This window comes from Lolium rigidum, chromosome 2 (assembly GCF_022539505.1).
Source record: "Lolium rigidum isolate FL_2022 chromosome 2, APGP_CSIRO_Lrig_0.1, whole genome shotgun sequence".
Taxonomy (NCBI): domain Eukaryota; kingdom Viridiplantae; phylum Streptophyta; class Magnoliopsida; order Poales; family Poaceae; genus Lolium; species Lolium rigidum.
Genome location: NC_061509.1, coordinates 161,842,011 through 161,868,007, shown reverse-complemented (window position 1 = coordinate 161,868,007; position 25,997 = coordinate 161,842,011). Strand labels below are relative to the sequence as shown.

Sequence of the window (25,997 nt, the reverse complement as noted above, 5' to 3'; positions counted from 1 at the left end):
CTTAGCACCGGCGTCTTACCAATTCGCCGGGGTAATCGGCTGCACCGCCGGCGATTCCAATTTCGCCGGGGTATAGTTTAGGAGCGCCGGTGGTATTGATCACAGGATTAAAAAAATAAAACTCGAAATGTAATGTATATACACCAGAATACACACCAGAATACAAACCAGAATACACAGTACATACACAAGAATACACACATCAAAGTATAACACATATATTACTAGAAATACAGCCAGATACACAGATACACAGTTATATAGAAAGTCCCAAATGTTCAAAACATGCATGCATTAATAAGACAAGTTTAGATAGTAGATAGTTGACCATATGGTTCAAACATCACGACTCGAAGTAGCACATGTTACGTAAATACATATAAGTCCGAGTGTCGATGACCTAGCTAAACAACAATGACATAATAAACTAGAGAGACGGTGGCGGCAAGCATCATCACGATGAAAGGGGTCCTCCACATCTCCCTCCTCTCGTCCCGCTCGAAAGTTGGCGTATCGAGTTTCCGCCTCCTCCAAAGTGGTGTACCCCTTGTAGCCGTTGCCGCTGAAACGGTGGACCTGCCTCCTACGGTCTTCCCGAGTCCTCGTAGACTCCGGGAACCCTGCCGTGGTAGACGACATAGTACGTCATCTATGCAAACACAGAAAAAAGAAATGAAAGTTGTTAGTACATTAGTAGAGAGAGATATAACATAGAGTAGTTCAAAGAAAAAGCATGGAAATTACTTAAGTAATTTTATGACTAACATTTGGAAAGGACAAAAGTGTTTGAGTCAAGTCGGCTTCGGCGGGAAGGGACGAATGCCCTCGAGCGTGTTGAATGTTCTGAAGTCACATCCATCTTCTAATCGGCCTTCTATCTCGGCCTTAGAAAGTGCGGGACCATAGTGGAACAAGCCACCATTACCGCAGACATCCCTCCAGAGTATTGTGCAAATGGTCCGCTGGATGGCACGGAACTCGGCTCTCACGTTTTCATCGGTGGTGTCCGCCATGTTCACGAACATCCGCTGAAGACTGGATGGCAACAAGAGATCGTTCTGAGACCTTACAATCGACCTGATCTATAGGATGGCAAACCAGGCCTCCATCCCATTGTCATGCGCCGATTGCTTGAGGCAGGGGAACTTGGTTATGTGGTTGCACACATAGCAACCTTTCACTTTCTTCTCATGCCTGATTTTGTCGATGCCAACCTCGGCTATGAAGCCGCTGAGGGCTTTATCAAGTGTAGACTTAAGGTCGGTGAAGTCCTTGTCCGGATCAAGCCCGGAGTCGAGGTAACTGACATCTGAATGATACGAGTAAAAGAGGAGGAGGGTGCAGTACTTGAATCTGCGCAAAATGGAAATAAACCATCATACTCGATCAACTATGAAGGAAATTCATGAAAGAATGTAATAGAGGGTACTCTAGTAACCAAATACTTACTCGCGGAAATATGGTATGACAAAGCATTTCTTATCCTTGTTTAACACCAAGAAATCCTTGATGTACTTCGCTAGAAACGCTTGTTCGTTCTGGACGACAGCTGGAGTCATGTAGAAGGGGTCCATGATAGCGATGTGCGCTGTGTGCTCCATGGCGATATCGTGCGCCATGCTGAGCGATAGGAGGCGGACCAAGTTTCGGTCGAGCTGTTGCATGTTCAAGAGCCTGAAGATGTCTTCATATCGAATGAACATCAAGTCCGCAGGGTATGTGGTGACAAAGCCAAAGCCAGTGGGAACCTTCGCCGTCAAAACCGGGTACGAGGGATTTCTATCTCGAAGAAGTAGGTCCTCCTTCATTAGAACATCATCATGCAAGCTCCTCATATCCGGCGTCACCTGCTGGACAATGTGTGCCAGCAGCATAGGCTGGCCTATGTGATGCATCTTCCTCCACGGGGTCGGCAACTTGTCATTAACCACTTTCTTGCTTGCGGCAACATCTCCGGACTTCTTCCGCTTCCTGGCCTTCTTCTTACTGCAACTGGGAGTGGCGTTTTGTTTCATACCCTCCGTGGTCGCACCAAGGAGTGTCCTCGAGGTAAGCCCAACTCGGGGTGGAGCGGTGAAGGCGGTAGTGTCTTCCTGCTCGGGAGTTTCTTGTGAAAGGAACAACTTCTTCTTTAGCGTACGATCGGCGGGTGGCTTGTAAGGAGAAACCCCGTCGCCCTCCATCTTAGCGATGAACGTATCGATTGGAGCTTGATCGATGTCCAACGCGTTTTCGTGCTGACTCTCGGGCTGACTGTCGGGCTGGCTATCGGGCCCAAAAGGACCACCAGCCGGTGGAGGACTCGGGGCAGCCGTCGCATCCTGAGGAGTGACCATGCCATAGCTTGCCTCCGAACCTGAGGCGGCGGTGTTCAGCCGAATTAGGGCTTTCGGCAATAGAAGGATGTGATTCTTGAGGTCCTCGAGAGTGAGCGGGGTTTCCGTTTCCGGGGGTTGATAAGGAGGATGGAGGTCTTGGCATCCCGGTAACGACCGGTTCACGCGAACCCAGCTCACGCTATCATCCATCCTGACGCAGTGGATAATCCGCTGTGTTGGCAGGATGACACTGCCGCTCGCTACAGCCTTCAACTTGTTGTCCACATTCAGTAGCAAGGTGCAAGGAGTCGCGTTCTCCTGTGAAAACATGTGTAGGTCAGAGAGGGGCGACGACAAAGTAACTAATTTGTAGAGCTTGAGAGACTAAATTAATTACCGTGAGGGCGTCGAGCTCGGCTCGCGTTGAAGGACCGAGGCTAGGCGTGCATGTGACTGAGGGGCTAGTACTGTGGCCCCCCAGGTCCGGCGAATCCTCTCTAGCGCCGACATTGCCGGCGGGTGGAGTCACCAAGTTGGGTGTGCATTGAGCGTGTCTAGTTGGAGGCCGGTTGTCCGAGTTGCTGGCGCCTAGGCTGATAACCGGCATCTGTCCCTTTTGGCCGCCGGCGAAGTAATTCTTCATCGACAGCACAAGATCAGGGATGATTTCATTAACCCTGTTGGCCAGCGCGTCATCGACCTTGCTAGCAACCTCGGCACCGACGCGTTGCTGAACCTCGGCACTGACTCGTTGCTGAACCTCGGCACTGACGCGTTGCTCCATGGTTGTTTCCAACTCGGCCACCTTTTTCAGAAGAGCCTCGTGCTCCCGGTCCTTCTGCGCCTGGCGCGACTCCTTAGTGCTTGCGGGCACGTCCAAGCCATAGTCGGCAAGCTTGCGACCTCCTCCGGCGCCGGGGACACGGTGGGGCTTGTCCAAAGCGGTCGCGCCTTCACGGTGTTCGGACCCCGATAAAAGGCGTGTCCCACGGGACTTTGCCCGTCGACGTACGGGACGAGGAGCCGACTGATTCGGCGGCTGCTTGTTCCGTCAACTGCCAGAAGTAACATGAACAATTTTAGAATGTAATGGACTTGGTGAGAAGTATCAAATTAATAAGCTGGTAAATTGCTTACCACTGCTTTCTCTAGTGCCATCACCTTCACGTCGGCGACCAACTCAACTCCCACCACCACATCAGGTTTCGTGACACGTTTCTCAGCCAATTCTCTATGGTATCGGGACCTGAGATATGCCCTGAAGAGTGGGTCTTTGTACTTGGCAAAAGGGGGCTCGAGGCCAGCATTTATGTAGGCCTGGTCCTCCTTGTCCCATACCGGCTGCTTGCCTTCGAAGCCACGGCAACCGAGATTGTGGTGACCGATGTTCTTATCCGCCAGCTCCTTCCCCCAGGTCGATTGTCGTCTGGTGTACTCAAGCTCCTCGTTTTCCAAGAATTTATTATACTGCTCTAGCGTCATCCGCGGGAAGTGGCGCTGGATCTCTTCCCAAGTCTCATTGTCACCAAGCATCCCCCTCAGCATGGTTTTATAACCGCTGAGGTTCTTGGAGAACTTAGAGAGGGCTCGTCTGTTCACGATGTTATCCTTGGGATCCTCGTTCCTGTATTCCACAGGGAACTCATACCGTGCGTGCAGCCGCGCAAGGAGTTGGGCCCGCAGATGCTCGCTTCTTCTTGGTTCGGAGTTTCGTCTCGTTGACGTCGACGACGTCCCGAAGGATTGCTCCCGGTTGGAGGCCGTACCCCTTCGCCACGTGCTTGGGCTCGGTAGGAAGACCGGTCTTGGCGTCCACCGCGGTGATTATGTCGCGAGTGGTGCCGACCCTGTTTGGGCGCCGCCGCTTCCGTTTCCTCTTGGCCTCGGTAGTAGTATCCGAGCTACCCCCGGCAACGCCACCTGTCGGTGGTCTCGTCGGCAGCGGCCCTCTCATCCTCACCATCGTTGTCCATCTCATCATCCCCCTCCTCCGAGGACCCGTCATCGCTGCCCGGAAGTTCCTCCAGCCTGATCCGAGACCATGAGCCCGTAGTGCTCATCCAACTTCCGCCGAGAAGACCCGTCAACGTCTTCGTTGGGGTCTCGCAGAAGACGACATCGCTAGCTATATGTACCTAGCACTGCACAAACTAGCATACAGTAGCATCAAAAGTAATCAATTAAATAGCCAGCCAGTAGCTAAAATAGCCAGTAATTAAACTAGCTAAAACAACCAGTAGCATCAAAAGTACTCAATTAAACAGGCAGTAATTAAACATAATTATAACAGCCTAGGATCTTATGAGAGCAGTCCAGCGTTGAACTAATAGCTCCATCAGTATGTCTGAAGGTAGTTACATAGCACTTGTTCTAAAACACTACTAGGTGGAAATCCACGGCGAAAATTCAGCATGACCTTTGCTAAAATTGTCATGCCGGAGTGCCAGAAATTCGCCGGAAAGGAAGTTAATCGACATTCCGGCGAAACATTGGCACTCAATGTACCTGCAGATCACATTTCTACACTCCAGAATAAATGAACTGAACACCCAGCTTCTGAGGAAATCAACATCACAATTTAGCTCTTATTGCACTAGTATGTATTTAGGTAACTTAAATATACTATGTTGTTCATAACATATTCTTAAATTAAGCAGCCCATGTTGGACAATGCAACACCAGGGAAGCAGATAACTTTGGAGTCTGTATTTCTGGGGAGACACCCTCACCACAGTACTGAAATACCGGGGAATTGCGAACATTAATTCGATCAGCCTGATCGACAGCTCTTTGGTCCATCCACAAGATGATGTTCATTCTTGCACAACCACTTTAATAAACTGAAACAGGGGTACCATTAGCGTCAACAGCAACTGCAAGCAGTGGCTATGTTATCATCAAAACGGTAAAATCCCAGTCACCTGAGACACAAATTCCCCATTCAAATAAGTGGAGATCAGGGCAAACCAAGAGAGCAATGCATCCACCTATTTGGGCTTAGAAATGTCAAATAAGAATGCACAATACTGCATCAACATAATTAATCTTGGCAGTTCGTACTTGCTACATCAGATTTTCGATAATAGGAAGCATGGAATACTTAGACTGAACTACTATATTATTCAAACACCTAAATACAAACAGTAAGCCTGACAACCTCTGATGCAACTTATCCTTCTGATAAATACATTTTGTGTAGCGTCATTGCTTGTACTGCACTTCGTGCACTATGAGTTGCTATCACTCTGAACGATGTCATCAGACATTTTCAAGAAATTTTAGTGTCATGCCCATATACTTGGCAACATTCATGCACCAGGTACATTTTGCCCAATCAGGTCTAGCAACTCTCTATATCATACCAACAAAGCTACATTTAGATGCGTATCTGACAGATTAAAATCACTCTCACCAAGTAATACATGCATGACAATTGACAAGCACCATACTAAAAATGAAAACGGGCTCAGACAGAGAAGTGCAACTGATGAAGAAAATGAAACCTTAGAAACCAGTTAATATTCATTACAAGTACAAACATCATCCAGGTGTACAAAGTCTGAAATATCTGGCCGCAAGCTCTATGCTGGATTCACAAGATAATTGCTAGCTCTATGCTGTATTCACAAGTGGAGATCTTGCACTACTTAAAATCACAGTGATGGAAAATGGAGCCTTAGATAGTTCCGTGTCGATGGTGAGGAAGGAGGAGAGGGCAACGACGGCAAGGGAGAGAGGGAGGGGGCGCACCTGCGGTGGAGACAGCAGCGACGGCAGCAGTTCGACAGCGGCCGTGGGGGTGGGGGACAGCAGCGACGGCGGCCTCCTTCCTCCTGCTAGTGGTCGACGATGGCGGCCTCCTTCCTCCTGCTGATGGCGGCCTCCTTCCTCCTGTTGGTGGCCGACGAACTGGTGGCACGGCGGCGGAGGTCTGGGGGAGGCGGCGACGGTGAGGAAGAAGGAGAGGGGAACGGCGGTAAGGGAGAGAGGGAGGCAGGGGAGAGGGGCGCACCTGCGGTGGAGGGATCGACGGCGGCAGGGGGCAGCAACGGCGGCAGGGGCAACGACGGCGGCGGATCGACTGCGGCAGGGGCAACGACGGCGGCGGATCGACTGCGTGGTTGATTTGGCCGTGGGGAACGACGGCCACACGCCTAAGTCCTGGAACGCGTACCCCCGGCGTTTTTGCGAAACCGCCGGCGGTAACGTTTCAGCCACTTATAGGTGGGTCCATCTGGAGTTACCACGGGCGGAAACGACCAATTCGCCGGGGGTAACTAGTTTTTTTTCACAGGGCGCGCGATACACCTTTTGTTCTGTAAACCATATTGTTATTCAAAAACGAATCGAATGCAGTGGTTCCACTCAATTGGGCATAGCTGCAGCATCAGGAGTTCGAATCCCACAGGGCGCAAAAAAGCCACCCATTTTTTATCCCTTTCCTAGACCTCTTTTGTTGTTTCTAGTCATTTTTAGAATATACTTGAAGGATAATTAAATTGCAAGACATAAATTTAGGACTTTAATTCTTGAATGATTTCAAAGTCCTTTCGGCGACATCCGATAAAAAACCAAACATCGGTAGCTTCTCCCCGACGTAGTCGAGCTCCCAGATTTCCTCGATCCTTCCGTAGTACCTTTTTCTTCTCTTCACCCGTGTACGATTCCATCGTCACACCCAAGTTCTGATAGTCGCTTCTGTTGTCTCTCTCCTCTGTGGAGAATGTGTAACCATTGATGTCGTATTTCTGATAAGTCATGAGGTTGGGGGCGGGCCCACAAGACAAGGCCAATATCATTTTGTCTACGCCGCTTGCCATTGGTGGGGGATTGGCATCAATCTGGTCTTTGAACCAGCTCGCGAAAGAGGAGTTGTGCGCTCTAAATACCTCTTCTTCCGTCATCGGCTTGTCAGCCCTGCTCTTGATCATGTTTATGTGCTGATCCACCCAAGGCTCTACCTCGTTCATGTGCTGTAGTGCTACTAAGTGGGCCCTGTTAAAGTCTGTTCTCCTATCATCTTGATCCGCGTCGAGTTCCCTCCCCGCGGCGTTGTGGCCTACTCCCTCGAATCTGCCGAGGTGCTTGTTGGCGGGCAATCCAACCGGATGTGGGTCGTCCTCGTTTAAATAATTCTTGCAGAAAGAGATGCACTCCTCGGTGAGAAAGCCCTGGACGATGCTTCCATCCGGATGTGCCCTGTTACGAACGTATCCTTTGATGAAGCCGTTCATTCTTTCTAACGCCATCATGTTGTGAAGGAACGCGGGCCCAAGATCCTCGATATCGTCCACTATATGCACCAGCAGATGGACCATGATGTCAAAGAATGCGGGCGGGAAGTACATCTCCATCTCGCATAGGATGGTGACGATCTCTTCGTGCAGCCTCCCGAGTTTCTTGACGGTTATCGACTTTCGAGTGATGACGTCGAAGACGTTACACAGGTCGATCGGCCGTCGCACGAACGTGCGGTTCCATTATCCCTCGGATAGCAACCGGAAGTATCCGCGTCATCATGACATGACAGTCATGAGACTTCATCCCGCCGAAGATTTTTTTCGTCGGGTCCAGCCATCTCGCGTATCAGCCCCGCGTAGCCTAGGGGAAATTTTACTTCTAGTAGGCACTTGAAGAATTGTTCGAGCTCATCGGGATTTAGAGTGAAGCAGGAGGGGCGAGGAGTTTCGCGCTGCTTGGCCACCCTTTTGCGTTTGCGACCATCTGTTTCCTCCTCCTCGGTTTCCTGGTCAACCCGGGCGAAATGAAGCTCTTTTCCGATATCAAGGGCCATCAGGTCGTGTCTTGCTTTCGACCCGTATTTGGTCCTCTCCGGCATGTTGAGCACAGGTGCCAAGCAAGCTCTCGCACACGTTCTTCGTGATATGCATGACATCAAGGCTATGAGGCGTACCGAGGATCTTCCAAGTACGGCAAGTCCCAAAACACGGACCTCCTTTTCCATACCCCCAAGAGCGGCCCGGGTTCCTTTTTCTTTCTCTTGACTCCTTTCTTCCGCTTCCGGATCTTTATCTTACCCGCCGGAGGGCAGCTCTTTCCAGTTTTTCAACAGAGTATCTATCTCTTCGCCGCTTCTCCTAGGTGGAGGTCCCTCGACCTCATCCTTCCCATTGAACAGGTCTCCACGCTTCCTCCACGGGTCATTCTTGGGAAGCCACATTCGATGCCTCATGTAGACGGTTTTTGAAGACCCGGGATCCTTACCCAGCTGTAAAAACGGCGTCTTTTCCATGCACCTCACACATGCCTTGTGTCCGTGGCACACCTGGCACGCGATATATCCGTATCCAAGATAGTCCTGCACCGTCGTCAACAGTGCGGCTTTCATACGGAAAGTTTCTTGTCCGTAGGCGTCCCAAGTTTCTATCCCTTCCTCCCACAGAGTGACTAGCTCCTCCTTCAATAGCTCCAGATACAGGTTGATATCGCTCCCTGGCTGCGTCGGCCCTTGGATTAGCATACTCATGTGTATGTACTTCTTCTTCAGGGCATAGCCAAGGAGGGAGGTTGTACATCCATACAAACACGGGCCAGGTGCTTTGCTTGCTGCTTTGGTTCCCAAACGGATTGAGTCCGTCGGTGCTCGCACCCAACCTGATGTTCCTTGGTTCTTTCCCGAATTCTTCGTAATACTCATCGTCTAATGTTTTCCACTAGCTTGCATCCGAAGGGTGTGTTAGCACTGGGTTTTCAACCCGTTCCACATCACGCATCACCGCCTCCTTTCTTTCCGTGTGCCAGCGCATGAGCTTTGCTTCCTTGGGGTCCACGAAGTACCGCCGCGCACGGGGCGTGAGCGGGAAGTACCACACAACTTTTCGAGGAGATTTTCTTGTCCCTCTCTTGTATCGAGATTCGCCACACTGTGGGCATGTATCGAGATTGGCAGGCTCGTTCCGATATATTACGCAGTCACTGATGCATGTGTGGTATTTCTGGTGCGGTAAATCGAGAGGGCACACGATTTTCTTGGCCTCCTGTAGGCTACCGGCACACGTGTTATCTTTCGGAAAGTGGATCTTCAAGTATCCGAAGAGTTCGTCCACGCTTGTGTCCGTCCATTTGTGCTTTGCCTTCATCTCCATAATATCGAGAGCGTATCTCGTACGGCTCTCCTCCGTCCCACGAGCTGCATCGTATAACGGAGTTCTCGAGTCTACCTCGAGTTGATCCAGCTTAGCCTTCCGTCTACCAGCGATTTTGGGGTCGGTCGATGTGTTGCTGAGAAGAAGTTCTTGAACATGACGGTCCTGCACGGCCGCGGTTAGCAGGGTATTTCTACTCATGTCCTTGTCGGCCGCATGTTCTTCCCGGCCTTCTTGATCACCATCAACGTGTGCGCCATCCTCTTCAACCTCGTCTCCATTGTCGTGTGGGGCATCCTCTCCATCACCTTCGTTATCATCATCTCCACCATCATCATCTCCATCATCATCACCATCGATATCATCATCTCCATCATCACTCATCCACCGAGTATGCCCCTCCATGAAACTATACCTGAGCAGGTGTTGATTCACTATGCCTGAGAAGGGGTCAAACAACGATCCTAGCTTGCATCTTCGACAAGGACACATTATATCCTTTCGCTTTTTTCGATACATGTCGGCCGTCACGCGTTCCACGTATCTATCCACGACGCTTTCCCTCATCGCGATGACCATCGCCGCCTACAAGACAAGATAATTGATTACACCGCCGTCTCGGTTTTCACGGAAAAATTCGGCATGACCTTTGCTAAATATTGTCATGCCGGAGTTCCAAAATTCGCCGGAACGGAAGTTAATCAACATTCCGGCAAAACATTGGCAACTCAATGTTCCTGCACGCGTAAACAAATGCAAAACAATGCATTTACATATATGGACCACCTTTTGCCACCACTAGTACTAGTGATATAACCGCGAATTTTCACCAACACATGAACATTCCACTCATTTAGTTATGTACCTATTAGTTGACGCGACGTCCAAAAGCACCCGAGAGACGCCACACGTCGACTTTAATGCTTGAGAGATCTAGAGATCTAAGAAATGGAGAGATCTAGCTAGATCTAGTGGAAAAGGTGGTGGGAGGAGATAGATCTAGATCTAGATTATGCAAATCATGCTAGAGGGGCTAGGTAGTGCATGATTTGCTCAAATACATCATATTTTATTGGTTGAAATAGCTAAAATGGGTGGGGGAATGAGCTAACTAGTGCTTGGGTTGATTTGCCATCACATATGAGTGTGTGTGTGGGTGGTGGTAGGTGGCTGGTCGTCCTAAATGGACATGCCCAGGTTACCGCCGGCGCCTACAAAATAAATTGCCAGCGGTAGGGCACGTTACCGCCGGCATCTGCTGGCCGAAGACGCCGGCGGTAAGTTAAGGCCTGGTGGCCCACCCTGGCTCGGCGATACCGCCGGCATCTACTGCGCGCGTTCGCCGGCGGTACAGCCAAGTATCCCTGGCGCTTTGGGCCCTATTCGTCGGCGGTAAGGCTAGGCCCAAATGGGATCCCGCGGCCCATTGCACCCCCGGCGCCTCCGTTTTCATTTCGCCGGCGGTAATGGAGCCACCACCGGCGCCGTCCTACCTGTTCGCCAGCGGTACTGTTAGGCCCCCCTGGAAGGTATTACCGCCGGCATCTTCAGCTCGTATTTGCCGGCGGTAAGGAGTGCGGCTATAAGCCTTTCCCTAGTAGTGGTACACTCTTACTGAGCTGCATAAAGCTACCGAGAGTTTGAACTGTAAGTGTCCTGATTCCTTTGCCCTTTTGTCAGCAACGCCTTGTCTGACTCTTTATTGATTCTTTTGCCAGTCATAGCTTTGAATCGTGCGGAAGAGAACAAGCGGATACACGAGCGAGTGCATGCTTTAACCCAGCTTTCCTCATCCGAAGAGATTTTCTGGCGAGAACACTCGAAGGCTTCGGCTGTTGCGAAATTTCAGGATCGGGTCCAACAAGTCCACCAATTCTTTGACAAGTGTTACAAAGCTATGAGGGTGGTTTGGAAGACGATGTTTCCTTTGAATGCAATTCCGCCTACGCTTTTAACTCTGATGTCCGAATTTGGGAACGCCAAGAAGATTCGGGACTTGGTGAGAGCTCAAGTTTTTGCAGGGGCCAAGTGTACGCTTGCCCTTGTGCTTGCTCGTTATCCCTCAGCCTGTTTGCTATCTATTGCCAACGCAACTGGCGATTTTGAAGAACTGTACCCGAAGGTATTATTGCCTGCCAACATAATTGTCGACAGGCTTGAGGAGGAGTCGAAGGTACCTGAAGAAAGGGAAACTCCGCAAGGGTGATGTTAGGGTGTAAAGTTATTTTTGTAAAATGAATTGCATTGGCTAATCCATCCAAGTGTTAGGATTGTTAAGCCGAAACTTGTTAGTTGGTAAATACATGAATATGTACTTTTACCGTGCCGTTGGCAAATTTTTGAAGGAGCAAATCTTAGTTGCCCGTTATATGCATGTATACTGGTTGGTCAGCAAATCATTATGAGTGATCAACTCGTGTTGCAGGTTTTGCTAAACCTGTTGTATGCGCAACTTTGCTTTCAACCGATTGTAAGTTTCGACAGTCACTCCCGAATATTTCGGGTGCAATGATTCTGCCAATGAGCCCGTTGTTCTTTGATATTTCCATAAGTGAAATATCGAACGTGGGTTGTTTTATGTTTTCCAAACTCTTGCTTTTTGCGGCACTCGTAGAGGCATCTCGAAGCGTAGGGAAGGATTAATGTCCTTGTTTTTCTTTGCAGCACTCGTAGAAGTTTTTCCCTTGGGGCGCAATCTTCTGCCGCGCGTTACGTTGTACCGTTACTTGTAAGCAAGGTTCACGGTGGCGCGGTCATAGATGCTTTAAATTACCGCAATGCTTAACAAGAATTGAAACTTAAGTGCTCATTGATAGGATAAATACGAAACTAGAGGGCGAAAAAGGAGGCCCCGTGTAAAGTAAAGGGAAAAAATTTAAAGACTAAGGAAGTGCTTTATCAAGGAAGGGGTTCTTCTCATCTTCGACAGCATCTTCTCGATTTCTTCGTCATGCTAGTGGTTGCTCGCAGCGTTGTTGATTTCGCCGGGGGCTTGGGCAGCGATTGTCGGTGCCTTGCCGCCTCCTATATCTTCCGCATCGGCAATCGCCGAAGCTTGTGCTGCCGAAGCTTTTGCTGCCGAGGCTTCAAGAGCAAGGTTGGCTGGCTTCTTCTTGGTTTCTCTCGTCATGTTTTTCCTCCTTGATTTCTCGTATCGTCGGCTTGGGCGGAGGGTCGACGCTTCTCGCCGTGGCCCAAACTTTGCGAGCAATCCTTTGAAAATCACGATCACAATTGTCCGAGCGTGAGAAACTTCCATGGACCGTGATGTTCGTTCCATTGTTCCCGTGCATTTTCAGCTTGAGGTATGCATAGTGCGGCATAGCCATGAACTTGGCATAAGCTGGTCTCCCGAGTATGGCGTGATACTCGTGATTCCCGGCTCACGACTTCGAACTCGATCTTCTCCTTCCCGAAATTGTCGGGTTTGCCGAAGACGACGTTCGTGTATGCTTTGCCAAGAGAGTACGCCGGTGAAGTAGGGAGAATCCCATGGAAGCGGGTGTCCGATTCTTCTAACATTCTCATGGTGATCCCCATACTTTGAATTGTGTCAAGGAATATCAGAGTTGAGTCCACTTCCTCCGTCCATGAAGACTTTGCTCATCTTGAACCCTCCTATCCGTGCTTCGACCACTAGGGCGGCGTGTCCTGGTTTTGGTATAGTCATCGGGTGATCCGCTCGGCTGAACGTGATGTTCTGAGACGACCACTCGACATACTCAGGGATGTTCGCCATGACGCTTTCTGCCAGGTTGATTTCTCGGGTGAGCTTCTTCATTTCCCTCCTTGAAACGCCTGTCCTGTGGATCATACTCATCTGCCCACGTGGTGGTGGAAATGCCTCGTTGGGTTGATGAGGTTGAGCTTGCTGGACCTGATGTTGTGGTGGGGGTGGTGGTGGTGGCGGTGGAAGCTGTTGCCGGCTCCGCTCGCCGGATGAGTTTATGCATATCGATGAACCGCCGAGCGCCTCCGAGCAGGTGGCTAGACTTTATTTTACCATCCTTGGAATCGGTATACGAATGCAGGTAGCAGGGGCGTTGATCTCGCTCAGCGTAGGGTAGTTCGGGAGTTCTCTCGTTGTCGTGGTTTAAAGTTGCCACGGTTCCCGCAGTTGTTCCGATTACCGTCCCGTCGATCATCTCGCCCGTCATCGTACCGATCATCCTCGCCGATCGAGTAGCTCCGCGGCCACCAAGTTATTGTCATCGTAGCTGCGGTTCTTCCTTCTCTTGTTGCGATCCCTTCGACCACCCGAATCATGCTTCGGCTGGTCATCCTCTTCATCGTCGCCGCGCTCGTCGTGGCTTTCGAACGTTGTCTTCGCCATCGGCCCAGCTGTTGGCGATTTCCATTAACTTGGTTATGGTTTTCGGCTTCTTGCGCCCAAGTTCTTCTATATAGCTTTCACGTCGGATGCCATCACTAAAGGCGTCGATTGCTCTGTCGACAGATACGTCTTCCGCAGCGTTCAGGAGCTTGGTGAATCTCCCGATGTATGCACGCATCGACTCCTTCTGCTTTTGCTGACAAATGCCGCAACTCCTCGATCCCGACGGGTCTTTTGTAGGTTGCTTGGAAGTTGGCGACGAAGGCTTCTACTAGGTCGTCCCATGACTTGATGGAACCCTTCGGCAGACCTCTTAGCCAGGCTCGCGCTGAGTCCTTTAGGTAAAGCTGCAGGCACTGCATTGCTGCTATCTGGTTCCCTTTTTGCAGGATCACTGTCTGTAGATAGTCCTCTATCCAGGATCTCGGCTCCTGCTGCCCATCGTACTTGGCGGCGTCGGTAGGGGTGGGTTTGAACTTCTTAGGTGGCATCGCCTCCCGAATTTTGTAGCTTAAACAATCGGCTCCCCTAAGCTCGCCGTCGTTCTCCCGGGTGCTCATCCGAAGAATCGCTGTCGAGTTCCTCTCTCGGCGGCGCGTCGCCGCCTTGCTTTGTCGATCCTACTCCGAGTAATTTCATCCCGAGCATCCCTTGCGCGGTGTTTTGAGCCACCGGCCCGCAACGTGGTCTTTTCCTTCCGTGGAACTAGATTATCTCCTAATATCGCGAGACTTTCTAAGGCACCACGGTGAGCCCGTGCCATGGATCCTTCGGGACGCCGGTTAATGAGGTATGCTGCAAGGTTGGCTATTGCTCCCGCAACGGTTTTTGGCCGTGGCATGCCCGCGGTGTCCGTAGTCATAAAGGACTTGGTCAGGTTTGACGTTATCTCCCTTGCATCATCTTCCGAAAGCCTGGACATCCTTGATCGATGCTTGCCTCCTCCGTGGGTACTTCGAGAGGCACTTCCCTGCGAGCCCCTTCGTCGTTCGCTGGATCGGTCTGCCGCAGATAGGCGTCTCTCGAGGGTGGCTTGCTCCTTAGATAGGCGCTCACGATTTTTCTCCAATATGGAGCGGTAAGCATTGAGAGTGCCAACCGTGGTTCCCGCCGGAAGTGGTGTGTCGTTAAGCACGGCTGCCTTGGCCGCTGCCCACTCCTCCTCCGCGATGGTGTGGTCGCTGTTGTTGTTGCCGGCGCCGTTCTCAAAACTAGCTCGCCCGTCTGGAACGGGGGTGCGATCTCCGTCTCCCCGTTAGCGACATAAACTTGGAGGGGCGCCACTCTTCGGGTGTCTCCTTGGGTGATGCCGTCGATGCTGTCCTCTCCCGATGAATAGTAGGCATTGCGGATGAACGGCGTGTCGCTCGACCCTAGTCCGTGCCTGGTGTCGCAGTTCATGCAGTAGTACGAGGTTAACTCCGAGGTCGCGGGATTATCGGATCCGACTGACATGGAGGATGCCGAACGGGGAGCCGAAGGTGCGGATGGACTCGACGGGCTTGTCAGGCCAGCCGAAAGGTCGAGTGACGACGATGCGCTTGGACTCGTCGACCTGGAGATGGGAGATTCTAGCAGCCGAAGAATTCCTTCTGAGTTGACGTTGTAGTGGACGCTCCCGAAGACCATCTCCATATTGCCTTGTAGACCGGAGAAAGTCGAGGGAGACGAATCGCTATGTGGGGTGAACTCGTAGGAACCGAAACGAATCGGGCTTCCCAAACGAGGCGATGACGGTGTTGATGAAGCTGTCGATGACATGTCGGGTTCAGCCGATGTCCGATCTTGTGCCGACAGGGTTCCCACAGATGGCGCCAATTGTCGAGGGTGCTCCTCGCCAATGCCGTCCGATAGGGGCTTAGGGTTGATGGAATCCTGCAAGCTGACACGAGACATCGGTTCACAGACAAGCGGGGAGAGCGATTTACCCAGGTTCGGGGCCCTCGATGAGCTAAAACCCTTACGTCCTGCCTGTCTGTTCTTGATTATGATGATAATGGGTTACAATGGGGGGCCGAATAGTTCGGCTGAGATCTCGTCGAGATGGCTATTGCTAAGGTGACCTAGCTCTAAGCTTTTGCTGGCTAAGATTGCTAAGATTGATTGTGTCCCCCGGCAGCCCCTCTCCTGGCCTTTATATAGGAGGCTAGGTCTCAAGAGGTCTCACCGAGTACGACTAGGTTTACAGTAGTTTTAGATCCGATCTTTCCTTGTTCGATCGCTTCCTTGTCTTGCCCGTCAAGGAACCTTCTGGTGCGCCGTCCTAGTGGCCCATCTCGCCTTCAGGTGTCTTCATGGGCCTCCAATTAGTCAATACAGGATAGGGTAATGTGGGTTACCCGAAGGGTAGTGCCCACGTCAGGAGGAGGGATACCACCAAACAAACCTATTTTTCTCATTTTCGTTGCCGCACCCAAACAATATTTTGGTTTGTTAGGGCATGTACAATGGTAGAGAAGGCATGTCTTTTCTTAGCCTTCACGTTATCTAGAGAAAATCCAGAGATATCATTATCTCTTATTATCATCCCTACCAATTAATGATAAATAATTAATTTTTAGTAAGAAATTAATTTGCTAAGGGAAGGTCACCCATTGTACATGCCCTTAGAGCATCTCCACTCGTCTCCCCGACGAGGCCCCCGAGCGACGTTTTTTCCATCCGGACGGCGAAATTCGGCTCAGTCGCGCCCCTGGTTCCTCGTTTTCGTCCGGATTTGGCCCTTCATCCATCCGGCGAGCCCACGCCATCCCCGGTCCCCCGGGGCGCGCTCGGGGACTCCGGACGAAAGAATTTGGCGCGAAACGTCGTGTGGACCCTCGTAGTCGGCGATAGGAAAGCCAAATCCTATCGATTTCCCTCCAATTTGCTTGCATATCCCCAATCTCTCCCGCCGAATTTGTCCATCCTCCTCCTCGTCTTCCAGTTCCAGTTCCCGTCCTCGTCTTCTCGTCCACCACCGTTCTCCTCCTCGTCTTCTCGTCCACCACCATGCCGCCGAAGGCGAGGAAGCCGCGGGCGAAGAAGGAGCGGTCGCCGGGTATGTCGAATGCAGAATGGGCGGCGGACGAGATCCGGCGCCAGGTCGAAACAAGCGGCAGGGTGGAGAGGGAGAAAAAAGCCGCCGCCAAGAGGGCGGCGGTGGCCCAGGACGAACAAGCGAGGAAGATCAGCATGGCCATGAGCATGGGCCATACTCACGGCGGCGGAACCATGTTCCCCGGCCAATGGCCGACGCAAGGTACATGCAGTTCCCCGTCGACTTTCTCCCCTTCGATCTACTCGCCGTCGCCGCCTGCCATGTTCCAAGAGGGCACCTACGTCCAACCGTCCAGGTTCACGCCGTCGCCGTCCGAGCTCGCCGTCGGCAGCGGGAACCAGTACGAGGGCACCTCGCCGGCCCTGCGACGAGGGCCGCTCCCGTTCGGCGCGATGCTGGCGCTGAACGACGAGAAGATCCACGAGATGATCACCTCCGGCTCCATGGCCGCCGCTACGAGCCCGGGGTTCTTCATGGCCGCCGCCGCTGCGAGCCCGGGGTTCTTCACGCAAGAGGAGGCGAGGGCGACGGCAGCTGTCGCGGCGCGCAACGAGTATGTGGAGGACGTGGCCGACGGAAGCCAACCCTTCGAAGAAGAAGACGTAGAAGAACAGCCAACTCAAACCGAGGTCGCCGACGCCAACCTGTCGAAGGGAAAGAAGAAGAGGAAGAAGGACTCGCCGCCTGCCGAACCGCGTATCAAATGGACGCCGAAGGAAGAGGAGTGTCCCGCCGAAGCTTGGATGACCGTGTCCATGAATGGCATAACCGGGGCCAAGCAGTCGTTTGATACATATTGGCTTCGAGTGAAGCAGGCGTTCGACGAACGCAAACTCGTCGATCCCTACTTCAGGAAGATGAACATGATCCGGGGAGACAAGGCAATTGCCACCCATTGGGGGATTATACAGACGGCGTGCAGCAAATGGCACGGCATACAGGAGGAGATCAAAGAACGGCCGATGAGCGGCCACGACTTGGAGCAAAAGGTATGCTCCGTCGACCCTGCATCACCGAGGTTAGCTATGCACCGTGTAGTGATCGTCGTGAGCTGACCCCTATCGCCGTACTCTTTTTCCCCAGCTGCGTCGTGCTTTAGACATGTACATGGACGACACCGGCATGCAGTTCAAGTTCCTGAACGTCTACGCCCGCATCGAGAAGTGCGAGAAGTGGGCGGAAACCCGCAAGAACCTCTCGAAGAGCAAGACCGAGCAGTACAACCCCGACGCTCCGGCGGCTGGCTCGGCGGATGGGCGCCCGGAACTCGGCCAGAAGAAGCTCAAAGAGCTCAAAAAGACGGGCAATCCCGCCGACAGGCTGCAGGCGTCGTTTGACAAGTGCTGGGCCGACGCGAGGACGCACGCCGCCGGGAGGGACGACAAGTTCGACGGCAGGTGGCGGGAGGTGCTCGCCAACCAAGGCGTCCGGATCGCCCTGCTGAAGACGACGGCGGCGGCGAAGAAGAGGAACACTGACTTGGTGTTTCTGATGGGCGGGAACACGGAATTGATGGTCGACGAGACGAGGATTTGGTACGAGGGCCACCGCAGCGACATCCTCCGACCCACTCCGGCCAGTTCTTCATCGTCTCCGCCGGCTCCTACCTCGTCTTCCTCACCGTCTACGCCGTCGACTGCCGCTGCTTCGACGTCGACTGCCGCTGCTTCGTCGTCGACTGCTGCCGCTTCGACCACGGCGTGTGAGGAAATTGGTCCGTCGGACACCGCCGTGCCAGCTGGGACGGCCGATGAGCCTGTTTCCATGTAATTTCCATCCTATCGCCGATCTGTGGCTGATTCTTTTGCTGGTCCTTTTGCCGATCAACTGGCCGTATTTGTAGCGCGGGACGATGGTTTGTTTGAATTTAAACTATGTCCGCCGAACTCCGGGTGGACGACTGGAAATACCGTACTCCCCACGACTTTATTTTGTCCAATCCGGCGGTTATTTCGTCCAGATTTCGTCGTGGGCAGGCCAAACGAGTGGAGATGCTCTTATATACAGTTATTTGAGGTGACGGAAAACAAGTTCTGATAGTATCGCGTATCCAAACAAGGCCTTTGTGTAGGCCCGATGACTACGGGCTCGTGGTTCATCGCTTTACTCGCTTCCTACTACAGTCCTCCTCCCCCCACAATTCGCTAAACCCTACCGAGGCGGCGGCGGCGGCGAGTTTACAGCTGAATCCGCCGCGGTAGGATTTACAGCTGAATATTTCCCGGAGCTAGTTCACCATGTCGGCCATAGCCAGCAGCAAGCCGTCGCGGTCCGCCTCCGCTATTGTCGCGTCCACAGCGAGCGGGTACCACCTTCTTAAGATCGATGGCTACACCCGCACCAAGGGCGTCCGCACCGGAGATAAGATCAAGTCCCGCCCTTTCACCGTTGGAGGTCATAAATGGCACATCGATTACCATCCCAATGGCTTCAACTCAGAGGACGCCGACTACATATCTCTGTTCCTTGTTCTTGACGACAACGTCACCACGGCGGTGAAGGCACAACAGAGATTCTGCTTTGCCGACGAGGTGAAGGGCCAGGCTCCTTCACTGACATCAGCATCAATAAACAACTACACTAGTCAAAAGGGCTGGGGGTGGGGGACATGGACGTTCATCAAAAGGGCAGAGCTGGAGAAGTCAAATCATCTCAAGGATGACTCTTTCACCATCAGGTGCGACATTGTTGTAATTCAAGAGTACCGTGCAGAGGATTTCACACCTACAGCATTCGTTTCTGTGGCACCATCTGACCTGCACCAGCACCTTGGCGATCTCCTGAAGACTGAGAAGGGCGCCGATGTGGTTTTCGAGGTTGGTGGTGAGACATTCGCAGCCCACCGGTGTGTGCTTGCTGCCCGATCGCCAGTCTTCAGTGCGGAGCTCTTTGGCGGTATGAAGGAGGGCAACACCGCAGGTGTCGTGCGCATAGATGACATGGAGGCACAGGTGTTCAAGGCATTGCTCTGTTTTGCGTACACCGACTCCTTACCAAAACCAGAAGAGGAAGATGTCATGTACCAGCATCTACTAGTTGCGGCCGACAGGTATAACATGGATAGGCTCAAGAGTATTTGTGAGGAAAAGCTGTGCAATTACATTGACGTGGGCACAGTAGCCACGGCCACCATCCTGGCGCTAGCTGAGCAGCACCATTGCGAAGGACTAAAGAAGGCATGCTTGCATTTTCTTGGCACCCCTGCAAACCTGAGGGCTCTGTTGGACAGCGATGGCTTTGATCATCTTAGCAGGAGCTGCCCTTCTATTATGAAGAAGCTGATTGCCATGTTGGCCTTCACTTAGTTGTAAATGCTGCTTTAGCGATGATATTTCTTGTTTTAGCAATGGTGCTTAGCTCCCAGGTTCGTTTTCAGACTTATTGTCAGGTAGCAATCATGAGTTCTTAGTATATGACTACCAGACTTATCTATCAGGAAGTACTTTGCTAGAAGGCAGATGTGTCCATTGAAGCCAAGGCATGGTCTTCTCTAGTTATTTTCTTTCTCTTCGAAATCTTATGAACCAGGAACACAAGGTACTTGGGCTTTGTCTCTTTCTTAAGGAGATGTCAAAGTAGATTAATCTCTGCTTTGAAGTTTCTTGCCTGCATTTCTATGACCTTGCGTGTTAAATCAAAACATACTTTGTTATAAGATAGCTTGACTTTAGTTGTTCATTTTATGTCGACAATTATCCTGTTTGCCGGACCCAAAAAAATTATACTAGAAAAGAGAGGATCTTAAGACATTGTTACACGTATCTGCATGAATTGTTGGACTTCTGTAACGACCCAGGTTCGTAGACGTAGTTGAGAGACACGGTTTAGAGGTAGGCTCATTTGTTGTGCATACATCTCATACATGCTCATATTCATACATCACACTTGAATCTAAAATTAGAGGAACCCGACTGCATCAAAACAACAAATGCTCAACAATTGAACATGATCTGCTAAACAAAATAAGGAAAATAACGTTACAAGAGTGTAATTCTTGCTTTGTACAAGTAGTCTCGTTGAAGCTAAGCTGGATCGTGACTGTCGGGTCTGCGCACTCGAGGCCAGGAGGATTACATGATTTTAAATCTGAGTTTTTGTTTGAAAGGTTTTATTTGCAAATATTAAAGTTTCCTCTTGCACAATTTCGCTTATCTCACGAAGATAATCACAAGGGAAAAATAGCAACAAGTGGAAATTACATTATGCTATTCTGGAAAATGGTTTCTAGTAAAACATCTTTGTTTTAGAAAATATCCAACGGGCTACATGGATATGATCCCTAATTGGACAATGTAAAATATTTGTATTTTATACAAGAGAGGTAAATGGTGAAAATTATTTTTACTTATACCATTTGTCTAGTTACCTCTATTTGTCAAGATTGTATTTGTAATGAGCTAAATAGCAAAATGGTTGGATTGGCATCACCCATCGTGAGGCAAACTTGCTTTACACAGAAGTACCTAAGCAAAAAATATGGACTGTGGTTCAAAACAACCGAGAGTCACAAGCAGGTGAGTCGCCTGATGCCATGCTACCAGCAGGAGCTGGCAAGCTCTAGGATCAAGCCTTGTTGCAGATGTGACACACTGGTCCTTGTAAGAATCAGGGTTAGCATGAGCCGACTTTGGGAAGGAAGAGATGTGACCAAGTAGTGCTAGTGTACCTCACCGTAGTAGCGTACCCTCATCCATCGACCATCCCTATCGCCTCACCCTGAGAAACAAAGAACCGAACCTCAAAGCTGAGCCATGGCGGTGACCTAAGGGAGCCGTACACCAGGACTAGAAGGTTGGTTCAGTCGCAAGGGCAGAGGAGAGGAAGGCCAGGCAAAGGAGGAGTACACAACCGGTGGTCAGACGTCCGGAACAGAGTAGTGAGAGCACCATGAGAGTTTAGGAAGCCAAATCACAACAAGTACTCATTTTAGACATCCATTAGTACAGGTAACACTCGTGTTGGTGACACCATGTTTGGTTTCATGGTTGAAATCATTTGACTGCTTTTGTGTTGTTACATTCTTGGTTCAAGTTTTAGTATTCAGAGTTTGGTATCCTTATACAGGAGCAACTTCTACTGTACATATATGAATCGTTCAGAGTCTTGTGTTTGACAGATAGAACTCGTTTTTGGTAGAAGTTCAGGTTTCAGTCAGTACCTGTGCATTTGAGTGGTGTTTTAGAAAGTTAAGAACAACATGCTCATCTCTGAAAATACCCTCACAGAAATCTAGAAGTTCAAAACTGCTGTAGCTAATATTCCTGTGAATGAATGGAACGAGTTTGGGATCGCTTGATCTATCTCCGAGGGATCTCGGGTGAGCCAAAATAATGTTTGCAATCCCAAATAGCGACGAGCGGCGCCTCAAATGTTGTCGGTGTATGGTAAGCGGACTTTACCATTTTTATGTTTTGTGCGATTGTTTCCATATGCTGCAACCTGCAAGCACCTATGGCTGTTACGTACACATAACTACGATGTTGGAATAAGTGAACAAGTGTTTTCTTGTTGCAAATGTCTTTTTGTTCACAAAATTGCTTTGAGTCTGTTTCCATTGCGTTTGTTGTGTTATTTTTTTCCACTGGGTTGTTGCAAATAAGTTTGATTTTTATTACATACGTTCGATTTTTTTGCAATATTTTGTTAACATGCTGCAACATATCTGTATGATTTTTGTAGACCGCTGAAACCCGGTCTCGCTTTCTCGTCGTAGGGTGCCCTAAGAAAATGGTTTTTTACACACGCCCGATAACAGTGTCAGGTTCCGCAATCAAGGATAACGGAACAACAACCAACATACATCAACAGAAGAAAGCGAGATCCTCAGCATCGCCTATTGCTAATGTTCGGAGGAGATTTACGGGAAACTGATGATGGTGAATTTGGGTCACGGTTGGAGTTTCCTTTTAGATCCGGCTGGGTAAGGTTTAAAATAGCACGCTATTTCTTCGCTAACAGTGCGCTATATCATACTTTGATAGTCCACGCTAAATTTTAGTAATTTTGCTCGATTTGTCGCTTTTTGCGAAATAACGTGTTATATCGCGAGCTGATCAACTGATCATCACCAAGAAGTGCGGAGATATGCAATGACCCGACCGCAACGGCTGCCGTTCCGGCCAACATGTTTCTCCTGGCAACTAGCTATAGACCTAATATTAGCCACATCACGATCTACAGTAGTTCTTTGGATCTTGCAGAACCTGCCATGATCATTGAAGCTCGAAATCGTTGGTGCCGAACCAAGACTGCATATGTTCCTGTGTAGATATATACGGGCAAGAAATAGACAAATAATATGAGTACTCTACTTTTTTGCAATTGACAAATAGCAGTGCTCGATTGCCACATGTATATAGCCCTAGTGAATTTTTTCTGACTGTCTTGTGTTGTTGATATCTTCATATGCAACTCGATCGTCTCTGGATGCCATCCTTCCTCCTTTTCTTCCAGCTGATCCAGTGATCCTCCTGTAAGATGCGACGAAGTAACTGCTGCTGGGCGTCGTGGATTTCTGCACCGGAGTTACTAGGAGCATTTAGCATCCTCCAGCCTGAGCGTTCCAGCCTGAGCGTCTGTTTGCATCCGCCTTGACCGAAAATGCATCTGGCACCACCTACAGCGACGAGACGCAGTGACCGGGTCGTCGCGTCTCTGCGGACGCTGCGCGGACGCGCAATGTGTCCGCTCGCGTCTCCACCGGGCCCGCCTGGCAGCGAGTCTGCATCGAGGGCATCGCTTCGGCGGTTAGCGCTTCCGCGTCTGCGCCGCAGCCTTCACCATCAGTGGCGCGGTTGCCTGTTCTGCGCGCGCACTGGTGGGCGGTGGCTAGGCTTCTGCGCCGCCTTCAATGACATCGTCTCCCGCGCGCGGCCGCCCTTAAAAGTCCACCGGCCGCATTCCTCCTTCGCCCACACCTCCACTCGCACCACCACCGCCGCAGCGCCATGGGGAAGAAGAACGACTTCGAGGCCTCTGGCAGCGGCAGCAAGAGGGTGCCGCTGCCCGTCACGCTGGGGAGGCTCATGCACGGCAAATGGTTGTCGTGCGAGGCCTGGTCCGGCGTGCAACTGCCTGGCGGCTGGCGGCTCAGCTGCCGCCGGGTGCCCATCCCTCCAGCCCTGTGCGCGAGCCTGATCGGACCGCGGAGATCCGGCGAGGGAGGTGGTACCTTCCGCCGGACCTCCGCGCCGATGCGGCGTACGCCATCAACTCTGAAAGTTGGCGTACATATCTGTCGACCAAGATGGATAGGAGGAGGAGGGCGGGCTTCATGGGCGACAGGGATTTTCCCTTCGAGCGTCCACCGCCGACTCGTCCACGAAGACAGGAGGCGCCGACGCGTCGTTAGCAGCCGCCGACGCGCGCGCCGTACAACGACGACGACGCCCACGGCGACGACGATGACGACTACATCAAGGCGCTCGCGTACCATAACGAGGAGGTGAAGGACGACAGCGATGACTACGTCGCGGCCGTCTTCCACGAATGGCAGCAGGCCATGGCAGAGGGCCGCAATTTTGAGTTCCCCGAGAACATGACGGACGACGAGATGGCGAAGCTCGGCATCCTCGTCTCCGAGAACGACCCGCCTGTGCAGCCGCCGCTGCCCCGCTACGCCACCGACGTCATGCCGTCGGGCCTGTCGGAGGATGAAGCCCTTCGACAGGCGCTACAGGACTCGGCCGCGCCACAACCGCCGCCGTACAACCCCTGGGCTCCTCCACCGCCGCCACAGCCGCATCCCTGGGCTCCTCCACCGCCGCCACAGCCGCATCCCTGGGCGCCTCCACCGCCGCCACAGCCGCATCCCTGGGCGCCTCCACCTCCGAGACCGCCGGCGCGCCCGGCGTACGCTCCCCCGGATGGCAACTGGCCGTGGGCGATACCGGAGCTCATCATGCTCGACAGCGACGACGAGCAGCAGTAGGCGTTAGGGTTTTTTTTTCATGTTTAAACTATGTAAATTATGTTTTCATGTTTAAAAAAATGTTTCTGCCAAAAAATGCGTCGTGCAGCTGGCGACGCAAACGGACGCACGGTCGATTTCGACCATTTCGACCGACGCAAACGGACGCGTGCGAACATTTTCGGACACTAAAATACGTCGCGCCGCTGGAGATGTCCTGACGAGTAAACTGAAAAACAAAACAGAGTGCGCACCGGCAACGTGTCCAGAGCTGCACGCGACCGATCGAGGAAGGCCCGGACCGGCCGTTGGACTTAGCGCGCCGGGGCAGCGACGCAGCGTGCACGGAAGGCGAGGTAGTTGAGGGTGTGTTTGTTTTGTGTTCAAGATTGCTCTACCAAAATTTTGGCTAGCCAATATTTTGGGTGAGCTATTCCTTGCCTACAAGTTAGTTAACATTGGTTAAAATTTGAACTAGAGTTGGTAGTGAAATATTGGCAAGCCAAAAAATTAGCAACTATTTAAACAACAACCAATCTTTTGATCATGACAAAAAATTGGTAAGGCATGGTTTGGTAGCAATCCAAACACACCCTGAGCTACTTGCGTAGTAGCAGCTTTCGCGCGTATTGAGAGACAGGCAAGCAAGTGAGGATCGGAGAAAAAGCAGTAGGGAACTGATCGCTACGTACCCTGGCCGAGAACAACTCGACTTACACGCGCTGCACAACTGAAGACGCATCGGTTGATTCGGTTCATCATTGATCGTTGTATCCCCACCACGTGACCACGATAGCAGCAGCTTGTAACGTCAACGGAGCATGCAGCATCATCATGCTTAGATTAGATGAGATCCAGCGCACAGTGGCAGACGTGCCGGTGATCAATCAGTTGGATGTGAGGTTTTATGCAACGGGCTCCGCGCGTGGCCGGCGGCATCTCTGTGCACTTGCTATGCTCGCAACAATCACTACTCAAGCCACCAGCAACGGAAGCGAATAATGTAGCTAGCTAGCCATAGATCGGAAGATGAGTGGGTGCATCGATCATGCATATAGGACATGGATGAGTGGCGGAGATGATGGATGCACACCATGCACGTGCCTGTTTCCTCAGCTTGTCACCCACGTCGACCATCCCCTTGTGCGTGCATGCCTACCTGGATGTGCCAATCGATCTGCTAGAGTGCTAGCTAGACGTGTTCAGTTCCGGCGCACGGGAACGGATCTGGGATGGGTTACGTGCGTACGCCGGTGCCACTTGAATCGCGGCGTCGATCGATCACGTGGTG

At 51.4% G+C, this 25,997-nt stretch overlaps 1 protein-coding gene across 1 annotated transcript; it reads left to right on the top strand.

Annotated features, from left to right (window-relative positions):
* The first annotated feature begins 19,034 nt into the window (after window positions 1-19,034).
* On the top strand, window positions 19,035-20,102 carry LOC124690261 (BTB/POZ and MATH domain-containing protein 1-like). The gene has a single exon (XM_047223668.1). The coding sequence runs from the start codon at window positions 19,035-19,037 to the stop codon at window positions 20,100-20,102; it is 1,068 nt and encodes a 355-aa protein (XP_047079624.1).
* Window positions 20,103-25,997: the final 5,895 nt, after the last annotated feature.

What these genes read in the sequence shown, in the direction of transcription:
- LOC124690261 (XM_047223668.1), top strand. Translation starts at nt 19,035, where the DNA reads ATGTCGGCCATAGCCAGCAGCAAGCCGTCGCGGTCCGCCTCCGCTATT.